The sequence below is a fragment of the Eucyclogobius newberryi genome, unplaced genomic scaffold, assembly GCF_026437365.1.
Source record: "Eucyclogobius newberryi isolate DKJ021-1_F unplaced genomic scaffold, fEucNew1.0.hap1 SCAF_13, whole genome shotgun sequence".
Lineage (NCBI taxonomy): Eukaryota > Metazoa > Chordata > Actinopteri > Gobiiformes > Gobiidae > Eucyclogobius > Eucyclogobius newberryi.
This window is the reverse complement of record NW_027315757.1, coordinates 29,729,264-29,753,363: the sequence shown is the minus strand read 5'-3', so window position 1 is coordinate 29,753,363 and position 24,100 is coordinate 29,729,264. Positions and strand designations below refer to the sequence as shown.

Here is a 24,100-nt window from a genome sequence, read left to right as displayed (position 1 = left end):
CCTTCCACCTTTTCCGCCAATGGAAACGACAGGCCCATAATATCCCACTCTCTCTCTTCAAAACTTCTATTCTGTACAATGAGGAGCAACTATGGACTATAAAAGTGAGCTGGTAGGGGTTAGCCATCTGGCTTCAGTAACTACCCAATGCCCCATGCTATGCGCTTGACAGCGTGGGCAAATCGGCTTAGGCAACGATCGTTAGAGACTCAAAACAAAATGTAGACAATCCATGAAGCTGCAGGTCCTCTAATAGTTACATGAATTTAAATAAAATACCAAGTACAAATTCCTATCAAATTGCTATCATACAATGATTATGTGCAAGTAAAAATGTGAGCTATTAAAATAATGATAGCAAGAAGAAAAAGGGTCTTCCAAATTGAGTTCCAAAAAGACAAGTTTCTGTATAAATAAGGTTTAGCGATGCATCGAACCATACAGTCCATCGTGTAAAAAAGCTTTATATTGAACATAGTATACAGAAAAAAATATAAATGCCTTGTGTTTAATCACCCTATCATCAGAAGCCAGTCTGGAGCTGCGGTGGCTCAGAGCACCTGCTGAGAGGTAAGCTTTGCCAGTGGCGCGTCCTTTACCAAACCCAAGCCTTTCCCAGGCTCAGTCTTCGGGTTCCTCCTGTTCCCAGTCACCTCATGGTGGGGACAACAGTGACCCCCAGCCCATCCTGCAGAGAAGCCCCAGTCAGAGCCCTGAAAGGACAGCAGGAGCTTGAGGCCCAGCCTCTGCTTTGAGGCTAATCCGGAGCACATTGTGCTTGACGGCACCCTACCTGGTCTGCCTGAGGAGCAGACATCCATACACACTAAACCAACCCCTCGCACTGGTCCGATAGATTGGTTCAGTAATATGATGATAAAAGACTAGAACGATTTGATTCACAATGTTGTTGTTTACTGTATATTCCACAAGTTTTCACAGCTTCTTATTCAGTTTGGTCCACAAACTTGCCACAAATGACATCCACAGTGAGGATTTTAGTGTCTCCTTGGGCAAGGGAGATTCATACGACAGCGCGAGTTAAAGCTGATATTACGCTAAGCTGGATTCAATAACTCCTCAGCAGGACAGGCGGCATCACAAAGTCGGAAAGAACATTTGCGCTGAATGTTTCCATCTCTTCAGATCGCTAGCCAATTGAGTTTGAGAGAAACAAGAGCATCTGAGGTAAGATGAGGGCAAAAAAAAGGTTGAGGAAGGTCCACTGTGAGAAAAAAACAGCGACAAATAAAAGAGGAAACAACAGAGAGCAGACCCAGCATGGAGCCTGACAGTGACATCACATAGACCAGTGCAGTGGAGGATGCTGGGTGCTGCGCTTCTTAAAGGGACCAGCATGCCACTGATGAGGGAAGAGTGATTTGGTTAGAGCACAGCTTGGTTCCACAGATACAGAGTGGGCCGGGTGTTCTGCACAGCATGACTCCTGTCAGTGCCGGCTCACATGGAAGTGCATGGGATGCTTTTTGCAGGCTTTCCGATGGGACAGTGAAGTAATAGGCGCCTGCAGCTCCAGGGGGTGAATCTGAGTTTGTGGAGCAGAAAACAACCAGAATAGGACAGAATCCCAGTCTGGTCTCAGCAGGGGAGTCTATGACCATGATGTGGGGAGAAGGCAGAAAGGCACCGTGGTCTCTTCCCTCTAGGCGAAAAGTTAAAAAAATATAGTATATGCTTTTTTCTGGTATATACATAAAATAATAATAATAGTGCACCATTTATGCCAAAATGGCTATATACATAAAAAGAGAAGAGGACTGTCTAAGAGTTAAGAAAATGTTACTTTGGTCTGAGAACACAACAAACATCACAAGATCGTCAGTTGTGCATTCAAACTTCAGTTTACTATTGACTCTGAAATATACTGAAAATAATAATCTTTGATGGTAGCATGTTTTTAACATTGATCAAGAACAAAGAAATCTAGTGTATTAAAATTGACATTGTTTTGACTACTCTGAATACATCTCTGTACTGCATAGAAAACATGTTCAATCTTTTTTCTTGATGTCAGCCCTGGAGACAAATATAAAAAACATATAAAGCCTTAATCTCCTTAGTGCTTCTCGACAAAAGCTGTTCTGATGTGACTTTAAAACCATGCAGTTGGATTCATCTGTCAAACGCATCCCCCACTCCCCATAAAAGTACGTGATTATCAGTCCAGTGATCTCTTTGAAGGCTTTTATACAATTCAAACAAAAATTTACATGACTACTGTTACTAATCAGACTGGCACTAGAATGTCTGCAGCTTTCCAACAGTAGCAATAACACTTTCTACATGAGGTAAATTAATCAATTTGCTGCCATCTAACAAGCAAAGCGAGGAAACTAATTTTGTTTTATGTAAATAATCTGCCTTTCACAGGAATCTTGCAGCACAATTTTCACGCAGGAAAAGTAATCAGGTTTACAAATGAGTGTTGCCACGCCTGTTAACGCATAGGTTTAAGTGTGGTAATCCATCATATTATGGTATTAGGCACAAAACTAAACTCCTAACAAATCATCAACTTGTCTTCAGTTACGATATATATCTGAGAATCGACCTGCCAGGTCATGCCGCAGGAGGACAACAGTCCCAAATACTGGTGACAGGTCAGAAGAAACATGCCAAGGTAAATACACCTCACTACAAAATAGTCTGAGTGAAAGAAATAAGCTCTATACATGTAAATTGCTTGTCTTACTGACCTGTTGTTCATATTTGTTCCGTAGTGAATCGAGTTGTTGTGAAAACTCTTTAGCCTGGTTTTCTCTCAGGGATTTGGAGCGCAGCAGGTCTTCCTCTACCTTCTCCATCTGTAATCACAGCACAGGTCAAAAGCATTCATATAAATAGATTCTTTCTGTAATATAAATGTGGAAACAGTGAATATGGACAATGACTAGAGAATGTACAATGGTCTTTTCATGTCAGAGTAACACCAATTAACACCATCTGCAGCTGACTGATTTTAAATTATGGAACAGCCATGAGGGGGGGAAAAACAACACACATATCACATGCTAAACTAAAGCATTCATCAAAGTGCAATATTGAAGTTATCATAAAAGTATGCATATAGTTCATAACATGTGGCTTTAAGATTTGCTGGTAAAAGAGAAAATAGGGTTACGGGCAATGTATAGTGAAAAAAGGTGTGTTAAGCTACCTCAAATATTTTTTATTAAGATCATAATTTGGTTGGTTTGGATTTCAAATTGTTAAAAATGGTGAGGGGTTTTATGGCACAAGAAAAGTAAGACTCTTGAACTAATCCTGCTGTGACTAGAGGACTCTCAACCGCATTTCACATTAGGACAGCTTCCGTCATACATTGTGTTTAGGTGATACATTTATCAACACCAATTGATGACATTTTGTAGAAGTCATATCTAGGCTATGTTGTGTGCAACTCACGGAAAATGTGTTTTTATTAATCAGCTTTAAAATGCAGAAGCTGGCTTTGAACTACAAACGCAACAGAGGTTTGATCCCGCGTGATGTGCCATTTTTTTTAAAGCACCAAAATAGGGCAGACTTTTAGTGTGTTGGAAAAGTGGAATGATTATTTTCCAATGAGAGGGAGAAAGGGTGATGTAGATAATCCATTTAGATACAAGAAGAGTGAGATGGGAGGATGGAAAAAGGGCAACAACTTTGAAGTACGTTCTTGCAACATTAAAGCCTTAGTGGAGAGCGTGATGCAGCCCTGGCTCACGAGTCGGGGAACAGAGGAAGGAGAGAGGATGACAGCGAGGCAGAACTCCTCTCTGTCGTGACTTTGATGTGGGCTGAGGATAAAGTCAGATTGGAGATTGGGATACCGGCGGCTCAATGGAGGAGAGAAGAAGAGAGCCGGGATAGAGGGATGAGAACAGAAGAAAAGGAGTGGAAGGATTGAAGAAAAGTAGACATTTTCCGCACTCAAAAAGAAGATATCACTTGCGATTCAAAAGCATGCGGCGCTGGAGAGGAGAGAGAGCGTTAAAGCCCATGTGCACCAAGGATACAGGGTATATTGACAAAGAAGTCGATTACATGCTCACGTATGTAGAAGCTATAGGCTAAAGATACAGATTAGACTGGATTCTATGTGAGCCTTTGTCGATAGAAGCTTTAACATGCAGTTCGGTGAAAACGCCTTAAAGAGATTTTTAGAGAGCTAGAGAATAAGGATTATATCTCAATATCCAAATTCGGCAATGCAAACGAGACAAAAATAAAAAAATAAAAACCACGAGAAAAAATCCGGCTAAAGTTAATTCCTCATATAATGTAGTATACTCTATTTATTCCTCAAGTTCAGCAATCTGCTCTTATTATTAAAAGCAAAGGAAAATCAATCTTTTCCTCCTTTGTACAAATAACTGATTGTTTTAAAGAAGTTATAAAGATAGAACAGTGCGTGGTGGTTGAAAATGGTGCCGTGTCATTTAAGGTGCAACATTAGAAACACATTTCTAAACTAATTGGTCTGTCACCAAAATAGGTTCTTATGAATCGTGTTAGTTATGTGGCCAAATAATTCATATTCAGTCATTGCGTTACAACTTCAGTAATATCATAGTAATATCGTAATAATAATCTTTATTTATTAAAAATACTATTTGTTCACATTGTGGTTCACACCGTATCTTTACCTGAGCAGGACTCTCTTGTTCCCTTGTTGGTAATATATCTCAAATCACCCATCAGAAAAAGAGACAAAATCAAAAAAAGTCTAATGAAATGAAAATTAAGAATCCTATCTGGATCTGGATCGAACGCACACACATGCACATGCACACTGCTCTTGAATGTACGCTAATAGAAACGATCAGCCCAGAGCCCCTTAAAACATTTAGGACCACAGTGCGCGTTAGCCTATCAATATCTCTCTCACATGCAGCATAACCCAAAATGCTGAACAAAAACGCCTATAGCCAAACTCTATTGTAAGACATCTGCACCAGTTCACTGTGGTATTGATTGGAGCAGCCTCTCAATCAGACATAGCCCGCGCAGGGAAGAAACTGCCTAATGTACTAATTAGAGCGGGTAATTAGTGTGCACAGCCCATTCTCCGCTGTAACCTAAGGCTCCAAACAAGTTTATGTCATGCCTCATGAGGAAGTGAGGTCAAGTGTGAAGACAGAAAGGTGTAAATATTGGTTTCTCATTCTTTAATGGATGGACAGAATAATCAGTAAAAAATATAGGTATGTGTAAAAAAAAAAACTAATATATGGAGGCATAACAGAAAATTATTTAAAGAAGGAATTCAACAATAACTCGCCTAGAGCGATCTACAGTCAGGCTGCACCAACTGATACAGTATTGTTTTTGTAACAATTGTTAAGTAAACGCCATGTTTTTGGTTGAATAAAGAATGAGGCTCTTTTTTACCACAGTTTTAAAGTATTGGAGGTAAAATCGGGCAACACTGGCTCACCTTTCACCCTCCGGCAGTCATTGTGTCCATGGACACTTCTGCCACCTTGCCTCTGTACAAATGTGATGAGTGATTGGTTGGAGAGGACAATGCCAAACTGCCTTGCTTCCGTCAGTCTGTCCCAAGGCAGCCGTGGGCAACAGCTGTAGCTTACCACCACCAAGTTTGGGATGAACAAATAATGCAATGTCAAGTGTCTTTGAGTGTTCAAAAAGACACCTCCAAGTCCCTTACCTGCAGTTTCATGTCAGCGTAGGCCTTTTCAGAGCTGACTTCCACCTGTTTCTTAAACTGCTCCAGTGCCATGTCGGCCCGCTGCCTCTGCTGCCTCTGACTTTCTTTGGTCTTCTCCAACTCTCTCTCTGTGTCTCTAAAGGCAAAAAAAGGAAATACATTAATAATGTGCAGCTTAATTAAAGATGGCTTATATCATGCTTATATCTTATGCATCTGTGTCTCTGTTTGTGTATAAGTGAAATACTTTCTGTAATTGCTGCAACTGGCATAATGTTAACCCCTAACATTATGCCAGTGGCCCAGTCTAAGTGGTATGGCCTGTGACATACTTGACATAGGGCTGTGTGTTCTGCCGAATGCCAGGTCATGTGCAGGGTGAGCAGGAGGATTGACAGGCTTAGTGAGCAGCGTGGCCTCATACAGCGAGTTGTCAGAGCCCAGCCATAACATCCTCCACTACACAAGGCAGCAGCTGTCAGGCTTAAGCCACTGTGTGTGGGAGAGGAATGACAGAGCTGGAGGTAAGAGTCATATTGAGTAGGTATTTTTGTACCACCTGATCATTTGCAACTTTCTGCTACAACCCGAAACTTCTGATCATAATTATACATAAAACTTACATATGCATAAGAACAAGTTGGGGATAGTAAGTTAGTAATGTTGAGTAAAGACAAGACAATGATTGGTGCAAAGAGCTTTATATATATATATATATATATAACCGATCACCACCTGGTGGTGAGTTGGATCCGCTGGCGGAGGAGGAAGCCGGACAGGCTTGGCAGACCCAAGCGCATTGTGAGGGTCTGTTGGGAACGTCTAGTGGAGCCCTCTGTCAGTAGGGTATTCAACTCGCACCTCCGGGAGAGCTTCTCCCATGTCCCGGGGGAGGCTGGGAACATTGAGTCCGAGTGGACCATGTTCTCCGCCTCCATTGTTGATGCGGCTGCTCGGAGCTGTGGTCGCAAGGTCTACGGTGCCTGTCGTGGCGGCAACCCCCGAACCCGGTGGTGGACACCGGAAGTAAGGGATGCCGTCAGACTGAAGAGGCCTATCAGGCCACTCTGGCTTGTAGGTCTCCGGAGGTCATCGACGGGTATCGGCAGGGCAAGCGAGCCGCGGCTCGTGCTGTCGCAGAGGCAAAAACCCGGGCCTGGGAGGAGTTCGGGGAGGCCATGGAGGAGGACTATCGGTCGGCACCAAAGAAATTCTGGCAAACCGTCCGGCGCCTCAGGAGGGGGAAGCAGTGCCTCACCAACACCGTTTACGGTGCGGGTGGAGGCCTGCTGATCTCGACTGGGGATGTCGTCGGACGGTGGAAGGAATACTTTGAGGATCTCCTTAATCCCTCAGTCACGTCTTCCGAAGAGGAAGTAGAGACCGGGGACTCGGAGGCTGGCTCATTCATCACCCAAGCTGAAGTCACTGAGCTTGTTCGCAAACTCCTCGGTGGCAGGGCTCCGGGGGTGGATGAGATCCGCCCTGAGTACCTGAAGTATCTGGATGTTGTAGGACTGTCTTGGTTGACACGTCTCTGCAACATCGCGTGGCGGTCGGGGACCGTGCCTCTGGACTGGCAGACCGGGGTGGTGGTCCCTCTGTTCAAGAAGGGGGACCGGAAGGTGTGTTCCAACTACAGAGGGATCACACTCCTCAGCCTCCCGGGTAAGGTCTATTCCAAGGTACTGGAGAGGAGAATCCGACCGATAGTCGAACCTCGGATTCAGGAGGAGCAGAGTGGTTTTCGTCCCGGTCGTGGAACACTGGACCAGCTCTATACCCTCCATCGGGTGCTCGAGGGTTCATGGGAGTTTGCCCAACCAGTCCACATGTGCTTTGTGGATCTGGAGAAGGCTTTCGACCGTGTCCCTCGGGGTGTCCTTTGGGGGGTGCTCCGGGAGTACGGGGTCCGGGGCCCTTTGTTCAGGGCTGTCCGGTCCCTGTATGACCGGAGCAGGAGCTGTGTTCACTGCAGTAAGTCAGACCTGTTCCCAGTGCATGTTGGACTCCGCCAGGGCTGCCCTTTGTCACCGGTTCTGTTCATAATTTTTATGGACAGAATTTCTAGGTGCAGTCAGGGGTCGGAGGGTGTCCGTTTTGGGGACCACAGGATTCCATCTCTGCTGTTTGCAGACGATGTTGTCCTGATGGCTCCATCAAACCCGGACCTGCAACATGCACTGGGACGGTTTGCAGCCGAGTGTGAAGCGGCTGGGATGAGAATCAGCACCTCCAAATCCGAGGCCATGGTTCTCGACCGGAAAAAGGTGGCTTGCCCTCTCCAGGTGGGTGGGGTGTCCTTGCCCCAAGTGGAGAAGTTCAAGTATCTTGGGGTCTTGTTCACGAGTGAGGGAAGGATGGAGCGTGAGATCGACAGGCGGATCGGTGCAGCGGCTGCAGTCATGCAGTCGCTACATCGGACCGCTGTGGTGAAGAGGGAGCTGAGCCTAAAGGCAAAGCTCTCGATTTACCGGTCGGTCTACGTTCCTATCCTCACCTATGGTCATGAGCTTTGGGTAGTGACCGAAAGAACAAGATCGCGGATACAAGCGGTCGAAATTAGTTTCCTCCGCCGTGTGGCTGGGCGCTCCCTTAGAGATAAGGTGAGGAGCTCGGCCACACGGGGGGAGCTCGGAGTAGAGCCGCTGCTCCTCCACGTCGAGAGGAGCCAGCTGAGGTGGCTCGGGCATCTGTTCCGGATGCCTCCTGGGCGCCTCCCTCGGGAGGTGTTTCAGGCATGTCCCACCGGGAAGAGGCCCCGGGGAAGACCCAGGACACGCTGGAGAGACTATGTCTCTCGGCTGGCCTGGGAACGCCTCGGGATCCCCCCGGAGGAGTTAGAGGAAGTGTCTGGGGAGAAGGAGGTCTGGGAGTCCCTGCTCAGACTGCTGCCCCCGCGACCCGGCCCCGGATAAAGCGGCAGAAGATGGATGGAGATTATATATATATATATATATATATATATATATATATATATATATATAAATAATATATAAACTCACACACAAACATAACCAATCTGTATGTACCAAACCATTCCCAGAAGAAAATAATCAAGTCTCTATTAAAATAAATAATAACATTCTGCAGCAATACAAACACATGTTTATGAAGACGAGAGGCTGAATGGGAAAACAGAAACCACGGAGATGAAAAGTGTTGGACTGAAAGAACATCATAAAAGGCCCAACAACAGAACAGGGGGAGAAGAAAGACAGCCCAACATTCATCCTTCTCTTTTTACAGAGCTGTGCCTGTGTAATTTTGGTCTCTCTCATGTCCGACATCAAACGACAAAGACATTTTTTTTTTTTTTTACTTCTTTTTCCCTCTCCCAATTTTGTGTACTCTGTAATTATTAATCAATCCCTTTGCATGAGTGCCTTCTTGGTTCAAACGCGTAAAGAATATGTGAGGAGAAAAGTGGGGAAAAGAGAAAGTTGAGAAAGTAAGTTTGGGAGTTGCAAAATACTTTCAAAATGATGGATTATGTGCTTTTACATTGTGAATATTTTAGAACATTTTAATAACTTTTGAAATACAGTACAGTTTTTGTGTAGACTTATGTTTTTAAAACTAGCTGCGTGGCCTTCTATCACAATTGACGAATAAACTATGACATTTGATTAAAAGTATTGCTTTTAAAGAGTCTCAACTCCATGTATGCAGTATAATAAAAGCTGTTAAGGACACTCCACCTATGACTAATTGACTTTATAAAGTGATTGTGCTCTTGCCACTGGGGTAGACAGGATGTCCTCACCAACAACAGTGGTGCTGCTGTGATGACAGGACACAGGGCTAGACTTGGAAAAAGCCTGGGAACAAACTCAGAGGGACTGCGTGGTGCCAGCGACGAGGCGGCCGGCTGACTTTAATGGGAGCTCTGGTCAGAAAAGTGGAAGGCTTAAATTAAAGATGTGCTGTACTCAAGAAGTCCTCTTCAGTTTCAAAAAGAGGGAGAGGAAAATGCTTTGGTTTTGCTCTAATAGAAAAGTGAGGATGACAGCGATTTGGAACTTTTTTGACCATGGATTGGGATAAGGGCTTATTTTTCGATTGAGAACATTTGCCACAAGGGTAAAAGCTGCTTAAGGACTAGTTCTGTGCCATGAAAGGATGTGTGGCAGGAACCCAGGTTAAATAGGTTAATATAACATTATTCACTAAAGTGTAGCAGATGGGATGTTTTTTTATATTTAAAGTGGTTCCACCATTTGTTTTCGTCCATGTTGTAGAGCAAAATTTGTGTTGCCCAGCCAGTACAGATCCATTGTAAAAGCAGCTCTAAGGGTTGAAATACTAATACTATTAAAACTGCGGTGTGATGTCTACATCTAATTCTAAAACATATTTTTCCCAGGAACCAATGGCGGACTAGGAAGTAAGTCTGGTGCACTGTTAGCATAGTTGTTAGCGATGACGTGACACCAAACTCCTCTCTGGCCTCTGAAAGTTACAAACAGCACTTATAAACTTAGCACTGTGAAGAATTGGGATGCTCGCAAGAAAGTAAGGAATACAGTTGGATTTCTGCCAACTGTTTAATTACCACCCACCTGTCCGCCGGCGAACATTTTCTATATCTCAAATATTCTCTTACATCATCACTTTTATTTCCGTGGTCAATACCAGCAAGCCATACATCATTTTAAAGCTTATTTTCTCAACAAAACGAATATGTCATTGATTTACATTGAATAATATGCCCCAAGAAGCAATTGCCAATAATTTGTGAGAAAGTCTCAACTTTTACAAACGCATGTCCTACCTGTTTGCTGTTTATGATGGACGAAACGGCTTTAATTCTGTACATCCTTGTACTCAGTCTGTCCGTAAGGAATCATTGAAAAACAATATCCACTTGTATTTTTCCTAAAGTTATCCGATTTCGAGATATTGTCAAGTAAACAAACTTTTCTTGTTTCTCGCCGGACGAGAATGCGCTTGTCCGGCGCATTTCTCCGTCCATAACAAATGACCTGTTTGACTTATACGATAGTGTTTGACATCGATCTCTTCCTTAGACTGTTACCTACAGAATGAGACCATCCACGCGTCCATCTTTGTTTTTAGCCCTTAGCTTCTGCCAACAGGCACGCAAGGGACTTTGAGTGACATATTATTCTAGCCAATAAGGAGACCTTTTTCCTGATAGGCGGGACAAAGGGCTTATTGACACAGAATGTTCTGTATTCTCGTGCGTAAGGCTCCGGGAAGGCTGTAAAGAGCCAGATTTCTCGGCAGGATTTTGCGCATAACGTTTTCTGAGTTTATTAGCCTTTTGGACGTGCATTTTGTTAGATATATGTATTATTATACCAATACAAAAATAAAATAAAAATATTATAATATTCCATCCATCCATCCATCTTCTGCCGCTTTATCCGGGGCCGGGTCGCGGGGGCAGCAGTCTGAGCAGGGACTCCCAGACTTCCATCTCCCCAGACACTTCCTCTAACTCCTCCGGGGGGATCCCGAGGCGTTCCCAGGCCAGCCGAGAGACATAGTCTCTCCAGCGTGTCCTGGGTCTTCCCCGGGGCCTCTTCCCGGTGGGACATGTCTGAAACACCTCCCGAGGGAGGCGCCCAGGAGGCATCCGGAACAGATGCCCGAGCCACCTCAGCTGGCTCCTCTCGATGTGGAGGAGCAGCGGCTCTACTCAGAGCTCCCCCCGTGTGGCCGAGCTCCTCACCTTATCTCTAAGGGAGCGCCCAGCCACACGGCGGAGGAAACTCATTTCGACCGCTTGTATCCGCGATCTTGTTCTTTCGGTCACTACCCAAAGCTCATGACCATAGGTGAGGGTAGGAACGTAGACCGACCGGTAAATAGAGAGCTTTGCCTTTCGGCTCAGCTCCCTCTTTACCACAACGGTCCGATGCAGCGACTGCATCACTGCAGCCGCTGCACCGATCCGCCTGTCGATCTCACGCTCCATCCTTCCCTCACTCGTGAACAAGACCCCGATATACTTGAACTTCTCCACTTGGGGCAAGGACACCCCACCCACCTGGAGAGGGCAAGCCACCTTTTTCCGGTCGAGAACCATGGCCTCGGATTTGGAGGTGCTGATTCTCATCCCAGCCCAACACAGCTCCTGCTCCGGTCATACAGGGACCGGACAGCCCTGAGCAAAGGGCCCCGGACCCCGGACCCCGTACTCCCGAAGCACCCCCCAAAGGACACCCCGAGGGACACGGTCGAAAGCCTTCTCCAGATCCACAAAGCACATGTGGACTGGTTGGGCAAACTCCCATGAACCCTCGAGCACCCGATGGAGGGTATAGAGCTGGTCCAGTGTTCCACGACCGGGACGAAAACCACTCTGCTCCTCCTGAATCCGAGGTTCGAATATCGGTCGGATTCTCCTCTCCAGTACCTTGGAATAGACCTTACCTGGGAGGCTGAGGAGTGTGATCCCTCTGTAGTTGGAACACACCCTCCGGTCCCCCTTCTTGAACAGAGGGACCACCACCCCGGTCTGCCAGTCCAGAGGCACGGTCCCCGAACGCCACGCGATGTTGCAGAGACGTGTCAACCAAGACAGTCCTACAACATCCAGATACTTTAGGTACTCAGGGCGGATCTCATCCACCCCCGGAGCCCTGCCACCGAGGAGTTTGCGAACAACCTCAGTGACTTCAGCTTGGGTGATGGATGAGCCAGCCTCCGAGTCCCCGGTCTCTACTTCCTCTTCGGAAGACGTGACTGAGGGATTAAGGAGATCCTCAAAGTATTCCTTCCACCGTCCGACGACATCCCCAGTCGAGGTCAGCAGGCCTCCACCCGCACCGTAAACGGTGTTGGTGAGACACTGCTTCCCCCTCCTGAGGCGCCGGACGGTTTGCCAGAATTTCTTTGGTGCCGACCGATAGTCCTCCTCCATGGCCTCCCCGAAAAAATATTATAATTTTTTTTTTTTTTTTAACCTCTATATGGGAAATTCATGGGTAAACTCATATTTACACATTTTCACATATTTTTTTTTTAGCGGTTATAATTGCTATTAGTGGCCTACAAAATATCAAAATGTATGTTTTATGATCATAGAGGAGCTAAAATTGTAATAAAACAGTTTGGCACAGTTGGCACATATTTGGATCACTTGTTCCGAATATACTTTTTGATACAAAAAGGTCAACAGCACCAAAATTCCTGTTCCTAGAGATCTGAAACTTTACACAGTTGTTGTCAACAAGATAAACATCATGTACAGTGAACAGCATATGCACACAATGAAATATGTCATGCTCAGGACCATTACAAATTGACAATATTCAGGCGAGACTAAAAAAGGATGTTTTGTTTATATTTGGGCCTCTGTAGTGTAAGTTCTGAAGCCCTGACAGTGTTCATGTGCACATCTGCAGAAACTAGAAGGCCAAAGCTTTCTAATGATGCATCACACTTGCATGTGGAACATAAGATCCTCTTTTAATAAGCAATGCCATTTGGGTATGTCCAACCATTGTGCACAAGGCGAAAATAGGTGGGTGGTAACAGGTTTGTACTGGCTCTGTTTATCATGTTTTTGAGAAAAAGTGGGTGCAGCACAAGTTAATTAGAAAAGTGGGTAAAGGCATATTTCTGTAAAGATATGTACGGTATGTTATTTTAGCTATGTGAACATTACACACAACCTTCTCATTTTGAGATTGTTTACATTAGGCCACATTAAGAATAAGTCAAGACTGACAAAGGTGACGCAAAGCCTGTAAACAAGTCCATCCCAGTCATGTAAGTAGAGTAGGAGTGTATGGGCCGTGATGTGGGTGGAGCAGCCAATGGGAAAGCTTTCCAAATAGCATGCACACTCACATGTGGATGCCTCTGGTTGTAGCATGAAACGAAGTAGAATGTGTGTGTGCGTGTGTGCGTGTGTGCGTGTGTGTGTATTAGAGCACGCCTGCGCTCCTGCGTCTGTGAGCTCATCCAAACGGAATGATAACGAATCCACAGACACATCAAAGGGGCCAAAGAAGAAGGAGCACATAAAAAGAAAAAAAATGCAAAACTGAAATATGCAGCCGCCTCTGAAGAAAAAATAAAACAGGCTTGGTTTTCATCCCCACATCCCCGGAGAAAGGCGTAAGGAAGACAGACCACAAATAAGTGAGCACAAAAGAGCAACAGCGCAAGGGCAAGCACATATTAAAGTCACAAAGAGACTCAATAAACATTAGAATTCTAAACAACTAATCAAAACTCACAGTCTGACTAGAATAGAAAACATTGTCATCAAGATAAATGATGCAACGATGGCGACAGACTGTCAAAAACAAAGCTCTACAGCAGCAGTATTGGAGTCGCTTGTGTCAAATACAAAATCCTGCATCACTGTCCACCTTCGAGACGCAATAAACTCACACACTAAGAACAGAGGTTTTGTCCATAACATCAGGGATTGTTTTGGACGTAAACGGATACTACTTTGGCATATAGTATCAAACACAACCATTTATAAAAACAAAACAAGAACCTTGTTGCAAATGTTTTTTGGAGTTGATGATATTGACTTAGTGCTTAACCCATGTTTGAACAACTTTTTCCCACCTCAGTCAAATAAGGGAAGATATTGACTGTGGCGTGGCATCCCTCCCTCATCCCTCCCTCATCCCTCCCTCATCCCCGTCGTCATGGGAGAGGTGTGCTCTATGAGATAAGACCGCTTCAAAGACGCATACATGTACACGCTAAATAGCAGCAACTTTCATAATGGCAAGTAATAGAAAGTAGAGTAAGCAATGGCAGGTGGCAAATGTCTATGTAAGTTCTGTCTACAAATACTATACAAACATCAACGTTGACAATTCATGGGTTTCAGTTTGATACCTTAAACAAAATACCTTTGAATGGGCAAAAGTCTTCAAAATATTAGGTATTAAACTGAAGCTGAAACCCATGAATAGAATGGTGCAATATGGGTAGAGAAGCATGGAGCTGTTGTATTCATGTGCTTCTCAGTGGTTCTCTGAGATTATGTTTGCATTAATGTACATTTATCTTGGAAAGTTTGAATTTGTCACCAATAAGACGAACAACAAACTCTGATTGGTTAGCTATGCTGTTTGAAGACTCATAAAGAAAATCTAAACGTTATTTGCTGTTGAAAACTTTAACTAGTTCTAACGTTACATTGGAAATTAATCAAAATCATAGTTTCTTTCTTGCATAAACTGTTGCTTTTAAAACATGGACAACTGGCAGTAAAGCTCTAAATGTAGGACCGTTTAGTCAAGAGCTCAAATGTTCAGGCTAAATTATATTTTAATATATTACGCTCCATAAAGAGGTGACGCCAAGAAAGATAAAAAAAAAAAATCCTAAAACAATTACGCGTAAATCAAAGTGGACAAAATAATAATTTTTAATCATGGTGCCATTGGTCCTCCTGAATAATTGTAAATTGTAAAATACATTGAAATTATGATCAGACTATTTATTTCAAAAATCAGCAGTTAAATGTTTTGCCCTAAGATTTTCCTTGAATACCATGTTACAGCTCCAGAAATAGACCGGCCACCTCTCAGCTATTAGTATATATCATAAACCAGTCATATGATGTGTTTCAAGGATGAATCTTGGGGTCACTGTAGCAAATGGTGGCCTAGCTGCGTCTCCGATGAGTTCACTGGCTTTGTTTTTGTCTCCCTTTGTGCAGCATCCCTCCACCTCTACGCTAATGTCCTCTAATGATCCGAGGCGTGTTGGGGATGAAAGAAAAGAAGAAAAACTTGTTCTGTGCATAGCTTTGTAGTTCTTTTGGTTGTTGTTGCTATAGTGACACAACCCTAGAAGTGAGATTGAAGCAGTGGCGCTTATTTGTGTGGAAGGATGGGATGAGTTTGTGAAAGTAAATGTAAATTTCAAAAGTAAATGGTCACATCTCATTCTGTTTACTTAGGACGTGAGAATATCTACATGTCGGAGGGCAGAATATTGAAATACAGGAAGTGAAAGGCTGCATACTGGTGTTTGTGAATCGAATCAAACTTTTTGTTTGCTTTACACCTATTTGATAACTTCATATTTAAACATAATCACTTACTTCTGTACCCAAAGACATAAGAATAGAATCTACTGTACTACTACTATAAACTCTGAGAGAGTATTGTTTGTTTTGGTGCCAGCGATGCCTTAACAAAGTAGCCAAGAGGGAAGAGGATATTTGTTTAACCTAAAACAACAGAACCCGAGCAATACCTGCGCTGCCTATGGTAACTGTGCACCCACACATCGACCTTAGGACAGCCCACATCATTCACAGTGTTTGGCACATGGAAGGCATTTTGAACAGTTCTTCTTGTTTAATTTTATCATCCATCCTCCCATCTTCAGAGGAGCGAACATCCAAACACACACACACACACACACACACACACACACACAAGCCCCTGCGTGCGGTCTGGCTTTGACTTTGAAGTTGTGCTGGATCGCCTTTAAAGGCCTTCAGTGTTGCCACGGCAGCAGGCAGGTAGCAGGCGTCGGACTGCAGTGTGTGAGTGTGTGAGTGTGTGAGTGTGTGTGTGTGTGTGTGTACGGAGTCAACCTTGAGTACTTAATTAGCTCTGAGACTGATGGCCCAGTCGCAGTTTCTCTGAATTTAAGTCTAAATGAGGCAATGACGGGCTCGTTACTGATACTAACAACACAGATAATTTATGCACAAACGAAGCCGTCTGGTGCGGTTACACGGCTCCTCTGGTGTTCGCTGACAATGACGCTCACAAAGAGAAATATGCAAATATGTGGGTTTTTGATCAAAACACGCTCACAAAACAATCTTCTATTGTTATTGAACTAAAAGAAAGCTTAGAATAAAATTATAGGATTTTTTCTTCATAAATGTCATCTTTTTTATGAGATATTTGCTAAAAACACAAAATATATACATTGTTATATCGCATTAGTGTAATAACTATTAATTGCCATTGTGATTTTTAATTCTATATACTTGTATGTATATTTATTATTATGCGTAAACAGTAATTTTAATGAATAGTATTATACTAGTGCTGCAGTTCATAAACCAGATGTATTTTCCGGTACGCAACACACTTATTTTTTATATTCTTTAAATGACATTGTAAAAGTGAATATATGTTTGCACAGCTCATTGATATAATTATTTGTATAATGAGTAACTATGATGAGCACATTTTTCTTTTGTAAGATCTTAAAATGAGTGGATAAGGAAGGTGATGGCACAATGGCTGGTGTTGGCCCAGGGTGAGGATGTTAAATGGGCCGAGTCAGCGCTGTGATTAATTGTGCAGAACCCATTCTAGTTTCACCAGGGAATCTGTAATCTGCCTGGGACCTAAACCACACTAATGTATTCCAGTTCAGTGTTAATTACTGGAGGAATGCACTGACGGGGTGGTTGGTGGGAATCTGCTGAGTACTTACCTTTTAACAGTGTGAGATTAAACAAGGAATGCTGAGCGATAAGAGTCATTTACTGTATGGATAAGCTTGTGGTCATAATCTTAATTGTTTTGATTCACAGGAGTTTGTCTCTTGGATTCAACTCAGAGTTTGTTCACCCTAAGTTTAGCTACTTTACGGAGCCCAGGAAAGTGGAATCACCATTGCAATGATCAACCAAAACAGGCTGCCATTTTAGTAATTTAGTTTCATATGTTAAAATCACAGCGCCACAAAGCAAATATTAATGTTAAAACCACAGTCTTATTGTGGCGTCTTCTACCTTGGATTGTCAGATATTACCTGAGACCGTCTTCAAGCAGGCCTATCCTTCTCTTAGCCTCGGCTCGCTCTTTCTCCGCCTCACTATGAATAGCCAAGGCCTATGGGACAGAAGAAAAGAAAAGGAGGTGCGAGTGAGTGCAAGAGCCGACACAATCAAACATCACTCAACAAACGTCTGCTGCCATGGACTGTAAGCATCTGGGCCGTTCTCTTCTCTCCATCACCCCATCAAACGTATACATCTGAGCAGAGGGCGTCTTTCAGTCCATCTACTGTATGGCAGCCAGATGGGTCTTCTTTATGTCAGGGGCCTCCCTGGGCCTCTCAACATGTTTCTTTTACTACTTCTGAAGAGCAGAACAGAGCTCTCAGGGGACCCAAAAGATTGTCGATGACGGAGACATTCCCAGACTGTATTTCTTCCCACTTTGTTGCTATGTGTAAGGTTTTTAGAGTCCCAACATGGCAACAGTCTACATGACACAAGATGAAATTGAATTCTCCAATGGCAAAACAAAGTATATGTTGATATAATTATTATGTTCCGTTTTAACTTTGAGGATTAATAGAAATATACACAAAAAATGACAACAGGAAGCAATTTCACAAACGTCCATACACTTTTTTAATGACAATATTATGGCAAAAGGAAAGAAATACCTTCTTCTCGCATTGGACCTGGATTTCATCTTTTTCCATCTGGAACTTGATCTCTTGATCCTAATAACAGATCGTGACTATATCAAATATACTGTATGCATTTGTAAAACATATTCTCAGTTTTCAAATGTCATACCCGAAGTTGTTTGAGTCGAAGATGCTCATTGTCTTGGAGTTGCAGTCTAAGTTGAGCAGCAGTTTTCTCAAACTCTCCAATCAATTCAGAAGCCTAAAGAAAAACACATTAATAATTCATGTGGAAGTTCAAACAAATGACATTAATTTTGTGTAGTTAGTGACCTTAGCCGCAGACAGAGTGTGCTCCTGTTGCAAGTGGCTTATGTCGGTTTCATATTTGATACGAAGTTTGTCCATGTTCTGTTCATAGAGCTTCTTCTGGTCTTCTTTCTCTTTTTGGAGGTTAATGTTTCTGTGAATTGGAAAGCAGAATAAAATAGCATAAATATGATGTTAAGTATGCTATCATGTGCATGAATCCACACAGACTCAAACACCTCCTGTTGGCCTCCTGCAGTTCGGCGCTGATGGCTGCGATGTGGATCTCCAGCTGAGCCTTCTCCTGTGTCACCTTCTGCCGCAGCGTGTTCCCCTTTTCAACCTCTACCGACTGCTGCTTCACCCTCTTCTCCAGCTCACGCACAGTTAGCTCCTAATGCACACAAACATATCACAGCTCAAATCACATTGTTCCAAAGCCCCAGAGCACCTGAATACCTGGTAAGGATAACAAAGTGGTATTACAGTACATTAACAACCTGAATGAACTATGAAATACTGTGTTAAGGGATGTATTCATTGTGCTTCATATGAATTAACTTAAAAAAAAACATTTTGATAAGAATCTGATAAAAAGGCAAGTCGAGTTTATTGCTATAGCACAATTTGGACACAAAGTAATTTAAAATGCTTTAAAGACGCATTAAAATCACAAAAAATGAAAACATGAACAATTCATATAAAATACAGTTTAAAAGAAAGCCTTTCAGTCTTATGCACAGCTGTTTTGAGCCTTATTTGAACATTTTCAGAGTAGGGGCTGGTCCCACAACTTCAGGAAGACTGTCCCAGCAGGAGGCTGGTCCCTGAGGTCCTCAGAGTCTGAGATGGTTCATATGGCACTAACATGTCCAAGATGTACTTTGGTGTTAGGTCATGGAGAGACTTGTACACAAGCAGAGCTGCTTTAAAGTCTCTCTGAGCCACAGGAGCCAGTGCAGAGACCTGAGAACAGGACTAATGTGATCATACTTCCTGGTTCTAGTCAGGACCCGAGCAGCAGCGTTCTGGATGTACTGCAGCTGTTTTACAGCTCGTTTGGAGAGGCCAGTGAGCGGCCGTTACAGTAGTCTAATCTACTGGAGACAAACGCGTGGATAAGTCTCTCCGAGTCTGGTTTAGACACTATATATTTTTTGCCAATGTTTTCAACAGGCAAAAAGCTGGTGGTGGAAAAAGTTTAATAAAAAGGGGAATAATACAAATGTCTGGGGTCTGAGACATTTATATTTATATATATATATATATATATATATATATATATATATATATATATATACACACATCATGGACAGGGCCAAGTTAGAAGTAAGTCGTAGGTACAAACTAAATGTACAGATGAAGAATCACCTTGCCTATGCCTGATCTTGTCAGATGCCAGAAGCGAAGCCGGTTTTGGCCTGGTTAGTACTTGGATAGAAGACCACTGGGAATACATGGCTGTGGCAAGATCAGACACTGTAGTCGAGCGCATACTATTGCTGTGTCCTTGGGCAGTATCAGTATTACTGGTAGTAGTATTCGTGTATTATGTACCATTTATCACAAAGAAAAACCACAGCAATAGCATAAAAAGAGAATGTGAGGTAAGAATTTATGGATCCTCCAGAATGGGCCAGACCTTTTCAATGTAGACTTTCAACTGTTGTGGATTCTATGCTTCAAATTCCATGACATGGCTGAAGACTGTGACTTTTATTTCAGACAATGATCAAAGCAACGTAAACAGTTTGATTGAATGTCCCTTTCCCCTTTTGTCCTGTTGTCTGTGTGTCCCTGTGAGTTCACATGTGACAGCTTGGTATGCGGCGGAGGCAGGATGATGATGGGCTCTGATTAAAGTAGGAGCATGCTGGTTGATCTAGTCGATGAAAGAGGCTGGTGCTGACAGGAGGTGGAATGATGGGAGCTATGTTTGAAAATAGTCAGAAAGCAGCAGCCGACCAGTGTAGTGACAAGGTTTGGGGTTGTGACAGATCTTAGGAAGGACAAGATCGTCCCCAGACACTTGCTGAAGATAATTATTTTTCACAAAACCTGAAATTAAACACAGCTTTAATGTTAAGTGCCAAGCTCAACAAACACAAGCTAAATAAACTAAATTGTCTATGTGGTGTACTTTTAAATTACTTTACACAAATGCTGTGAAGGTCCGTTCTTGACTGACCAAAGACATGCCCAGTACCTTGACTAAAACGGGGCATGGCAAAAGCTGTCAAAACTATTAGGTATCTCTGCTCTGACCACATATCTGACCCAAACTGCACTCACAAGACCACAAACTCACAGAATTTCATGCAAACATGAATAATTTGTACAGAATGCTAAACCAAGTATTCATATTTTTTAAAAATAGAAGAACAACCATTACAATCCCAGTAATATAATTGGTCATCTTATTATTATGTCATCAGTTTGAATCCTGCCCAACATAAACATCCGCAGTTGAGCGGTCAGATCCACTGGCTCATAGGTTGGCGTTGCGATTCCAGTTCCCTCAGGTGAATACTGCTGTAAGACACTTAACCTGCCTCACCTTCAGTGTCTGCGCACACTGGTGTATGGTTGGGTGAGCGGTTCATTGATGTAAAGTGTGTTGAGAGCCTCGAAGGTAGAAAAGCGCCATTTGACCCTTTTGTAAATGTATCATTATCTGTAGGACAGAAGTGAATACAGCAAAGATATTTCAAGTTATCAATCTGAGTTACATTTTTATATTTTTTGAGAAGCAGCTCTATTGGCTTTCTGGGGATTGTATTCTCTTCATAATTAATTAGCCCTTTAATGCAAGGCCCACACTGCCCAGTGTTTGATGCTTAATGTGATCTTAAATATGGGGTCTGTTGACAGCTTAGGGCCAGAAGCTATGCGTGTGTATGTGATAAAAGAGAAAGCTTGTGAATGCTGAAATTGATAGCAGTACTATTTATGAAGCAGCACATTAGCTAGTTCTCTGCTGATGAACCTCACTAATGAAATGTGCATGTTTCTTCTTAAAACCACAGTCTTTAAGAAAACATCAAAGAGAACTCTTTGGGAGGTGTGTGTGCCTGCATATCTGCGAGCACTGCCATGAGAAGACTGCATACAGCCGGGATCAAAGACCTTTATAAAGATGACAGATAGAAAAAATGAGAGTTTCTCTCACCCAGAAGTTACAGCGCGTCTTTCCAGATATTCACCACATTGTGAGTCACCGATTTATAATTAAACATATGATACATGAGCAAACTGAGAATGTAGTTAAAGCCAAACATCAGTAAAGATTGATATATAAATACACACACATCATGTTACGACAAATCCTGTTTGCCTAAAAGCAAGACATGTAAGGGAAATGTGTGCAGTGTTAATCCTTAACAGTTGGCCTTTGTATCAGTCACATCCTGGGCTTATGCGACCAGTGTACTCACTGTGGACCGTGCCCGAGAGCTATACTCTGCCTCCATCTTGGCCAGCCTCAGGTTGGTCTCCTCCAGCAGCTCCTGAATGTTCATGGTGTGCTTCTTCTGTAATTCAAACTTCTCCTGTTCCATCTCCGTCATGGCTTCAAGGAGCTGCAAAAACACAGATCACATATCAGCTTCAATTACGTGCTACATTTCACTCAGCTTGTTATGTTTTCCATTTAAAAATCACAGACCAATTTTCTTTTACATGGCAAAAGAAAGACAACTATCACCGGGGAGGTGACCCCAATGAAATGAGAAGAGACAAGAAAGAATTTAATTTGCCACTCACTTAACTAATGCAATCACACAATCCACAGAACTGTGTGCAAGGCTGTGAAGTAAAAGCAGTTGAACTTACAAAACACACAAGCACTTTAATCTTGCCATTTCTAATGCCTCAACATAATGTACGTCCCACAAACCATCCATCTTGTGCAAGTGCCAGAATGAGCGCTAATTTGTGGATAATTCTCATTATGCTTTGCCTTTAACATTTTGATGAGGAACAGGGATAAACCTTCACAGGAATAGGGGTTTTGAAAGTCTGTAAAACGTATTTGCTATTGAGAGTTGCAGCCCCAAGTTAACCAATATAAGCGGAAATAGGATGACAACGGATGGAGTGGCACTCAAGCAGGAGTAAGGTGAATTGATCAGGTTTTGTCATGCTTTGAGAGAGTGACCGGTGGATTTAACCAATCACAGTGAAGCATGAACTCTCAGAAGCTGCAAATAACTTTACATACCGCTAAATGGCATACATAAAGATACTAACTGTATGAATCGTGATCATATTGAGATGGTTGTATGAATTGGCTTGGCTCTAGATGCGCAGTATAACCCAGGATAATTAAAAAAAATGATGCTTATCTAGTGAACGGTGGTGAAACATTTGTTTGACTTCAGAAAAGTACCAAAATGTGTCCACGTTAAAGACACTGAGAGGAGCCAGAATGAGAATGATTTCAACCCGCTCGGGATGCTTGCTGGATTTTTGGCTGCAAAGTTTATAAGCCTGCTTCCTACCTTCTTCTCCCACTCATTTTTCAGAGAATCACTGCTTTGATCTGTCATTTTCTTCAGCTCTGCGATCTGTTTCTCTTTGGTCTCAGTGATGACCTGGGACTGCCGCAGCACACTCTGAACTGCAGGTGAGAAAGCAGATTGGTGTTGACAGTAAATGCTTTAATTCAAAATGATACTGCAGTTACACTTGAAGCACAGCTGGAGACCGTCACGATACACTGGAGTATAATGGTGAGGCATCGTATCTTTGGAGTCTCTTTACACTGGTGCTGGTGACACAAGCGTAAACAGTCTCCCCGTTCACCCCACACTTGTATGAACTCTGACCTTTCCTCTCCAGCTTTCGGATCGTCTCCTCGGATTGATTCTGCTTTGCCAGGTATATGCTCTTCAACTCGTCAATCTCGCAGTTCTTTCGGGCCAAAATCTACAAAATAACAAGCTGTTAACGTAGGTACAGTAGCTAGTTAGTAGTCATTCTATACTTTTAAACGTTTTCTTTTACCGGTAAATAAATTGTACTTTAGGTTTTTATCTTTTATACCAGGAAGAACTGGCTTGCATATATCTTTAAAATGTGTGGATCAGTTGTGGATCTCTCTAATTAAAATATCATTTATAATTTGCTATATCTTCTTTCTTATATAACTGGTCACAAATACTTTTTTTTCTGAATTTTTTTTTTAAAAAAGAAATGCATATACGACGGAGTATAAGGGCCAACAAAAAAAAATGCAGGGCACTACGAGAATAAATAAACAAATTAATGACTTTTTTCTCGTTAATTAATGAGTTTATAGTCGTTAATTTACAACTTTTTTCTGAATTCGACTTTTTTCTCATTAATTAACGTCTTTTTTCTCATTAATTAATGACTTTATTAGGCCCGAGCGCCACAAGCTGGCGAGAGGCCTATTAATCTCGTAAGGCCGTGCGAAGCACGGCTGCGAAAGTGCGCACGTAGTGCGCACGAAATCGAGCGCGAAGCGCTCGCCCACTTCCAAACACTCACTAACGCACTCCTTCACTCATGCACGCCCCGTGCATACTAATTAGTAGTAGGAAAATGGAACATTACCGTTGTAAACGGGCGAAGCCCGTGCAAAAGTGCGCACTAAACGAGCACTTTACATTGAGATGACGACCGCGAAGCGGTCGTCATCCCCATATAAAGCACTCATTTGCGCTAAGTAGCTCACGAATACGTTCCCCATCTCTTGCATGTTCCGTGCATATAAGCATGTAATGCAAAAATTGAACATTATTACTGTAT

The 24,100-nt window shown here is 42.9% G+C and overlaps 1 protein-coding gene across 1 annotated transcript in view; it reads right to left on the bottom strand.

The window, feature by feature from the left end:
• Positions 1-24,100, bottom strand: part of cep112 (centrosomal protein 112) — a 114,346-nt gene that overhangs the window by 64,265 nt on the left and 25,981 nt on the right. Inside the window, exons 11-18 of the mRNA XM_072443372.1 lie at positions 21,763-21,906; positions 18,568-18,722; positions 18,353-18,482; positions 18,189-18,281; positions 18,053-18,112; positions 17,411-17,490; positions 5,675-5,810; positions 2,718-2,825 (exon numbers count right to left, since the gene is read on the bottom strand). Of these exons, the coding sequence (XP_072299473.1) occupies positions 2,718-2,825; positions 5,675-5,810; positions 17,411-17,490; positions 18,053-18,112; positions 18,189-18,281; positions 18,353-18,482; positions 18,568-18,722; positions 21,763-21,906 (906 nt within the window). The remainder of the gene's footprint in view (positions 1-2,717; positions 2,826-5,674; positions 5,811-17,410; positions 17,491-18,052; positions 18,113-18,188; positions 18,282-18,352; positions 18,483-18,567; positions 18,723-21,762; positions 21,907-24,100) is intronic.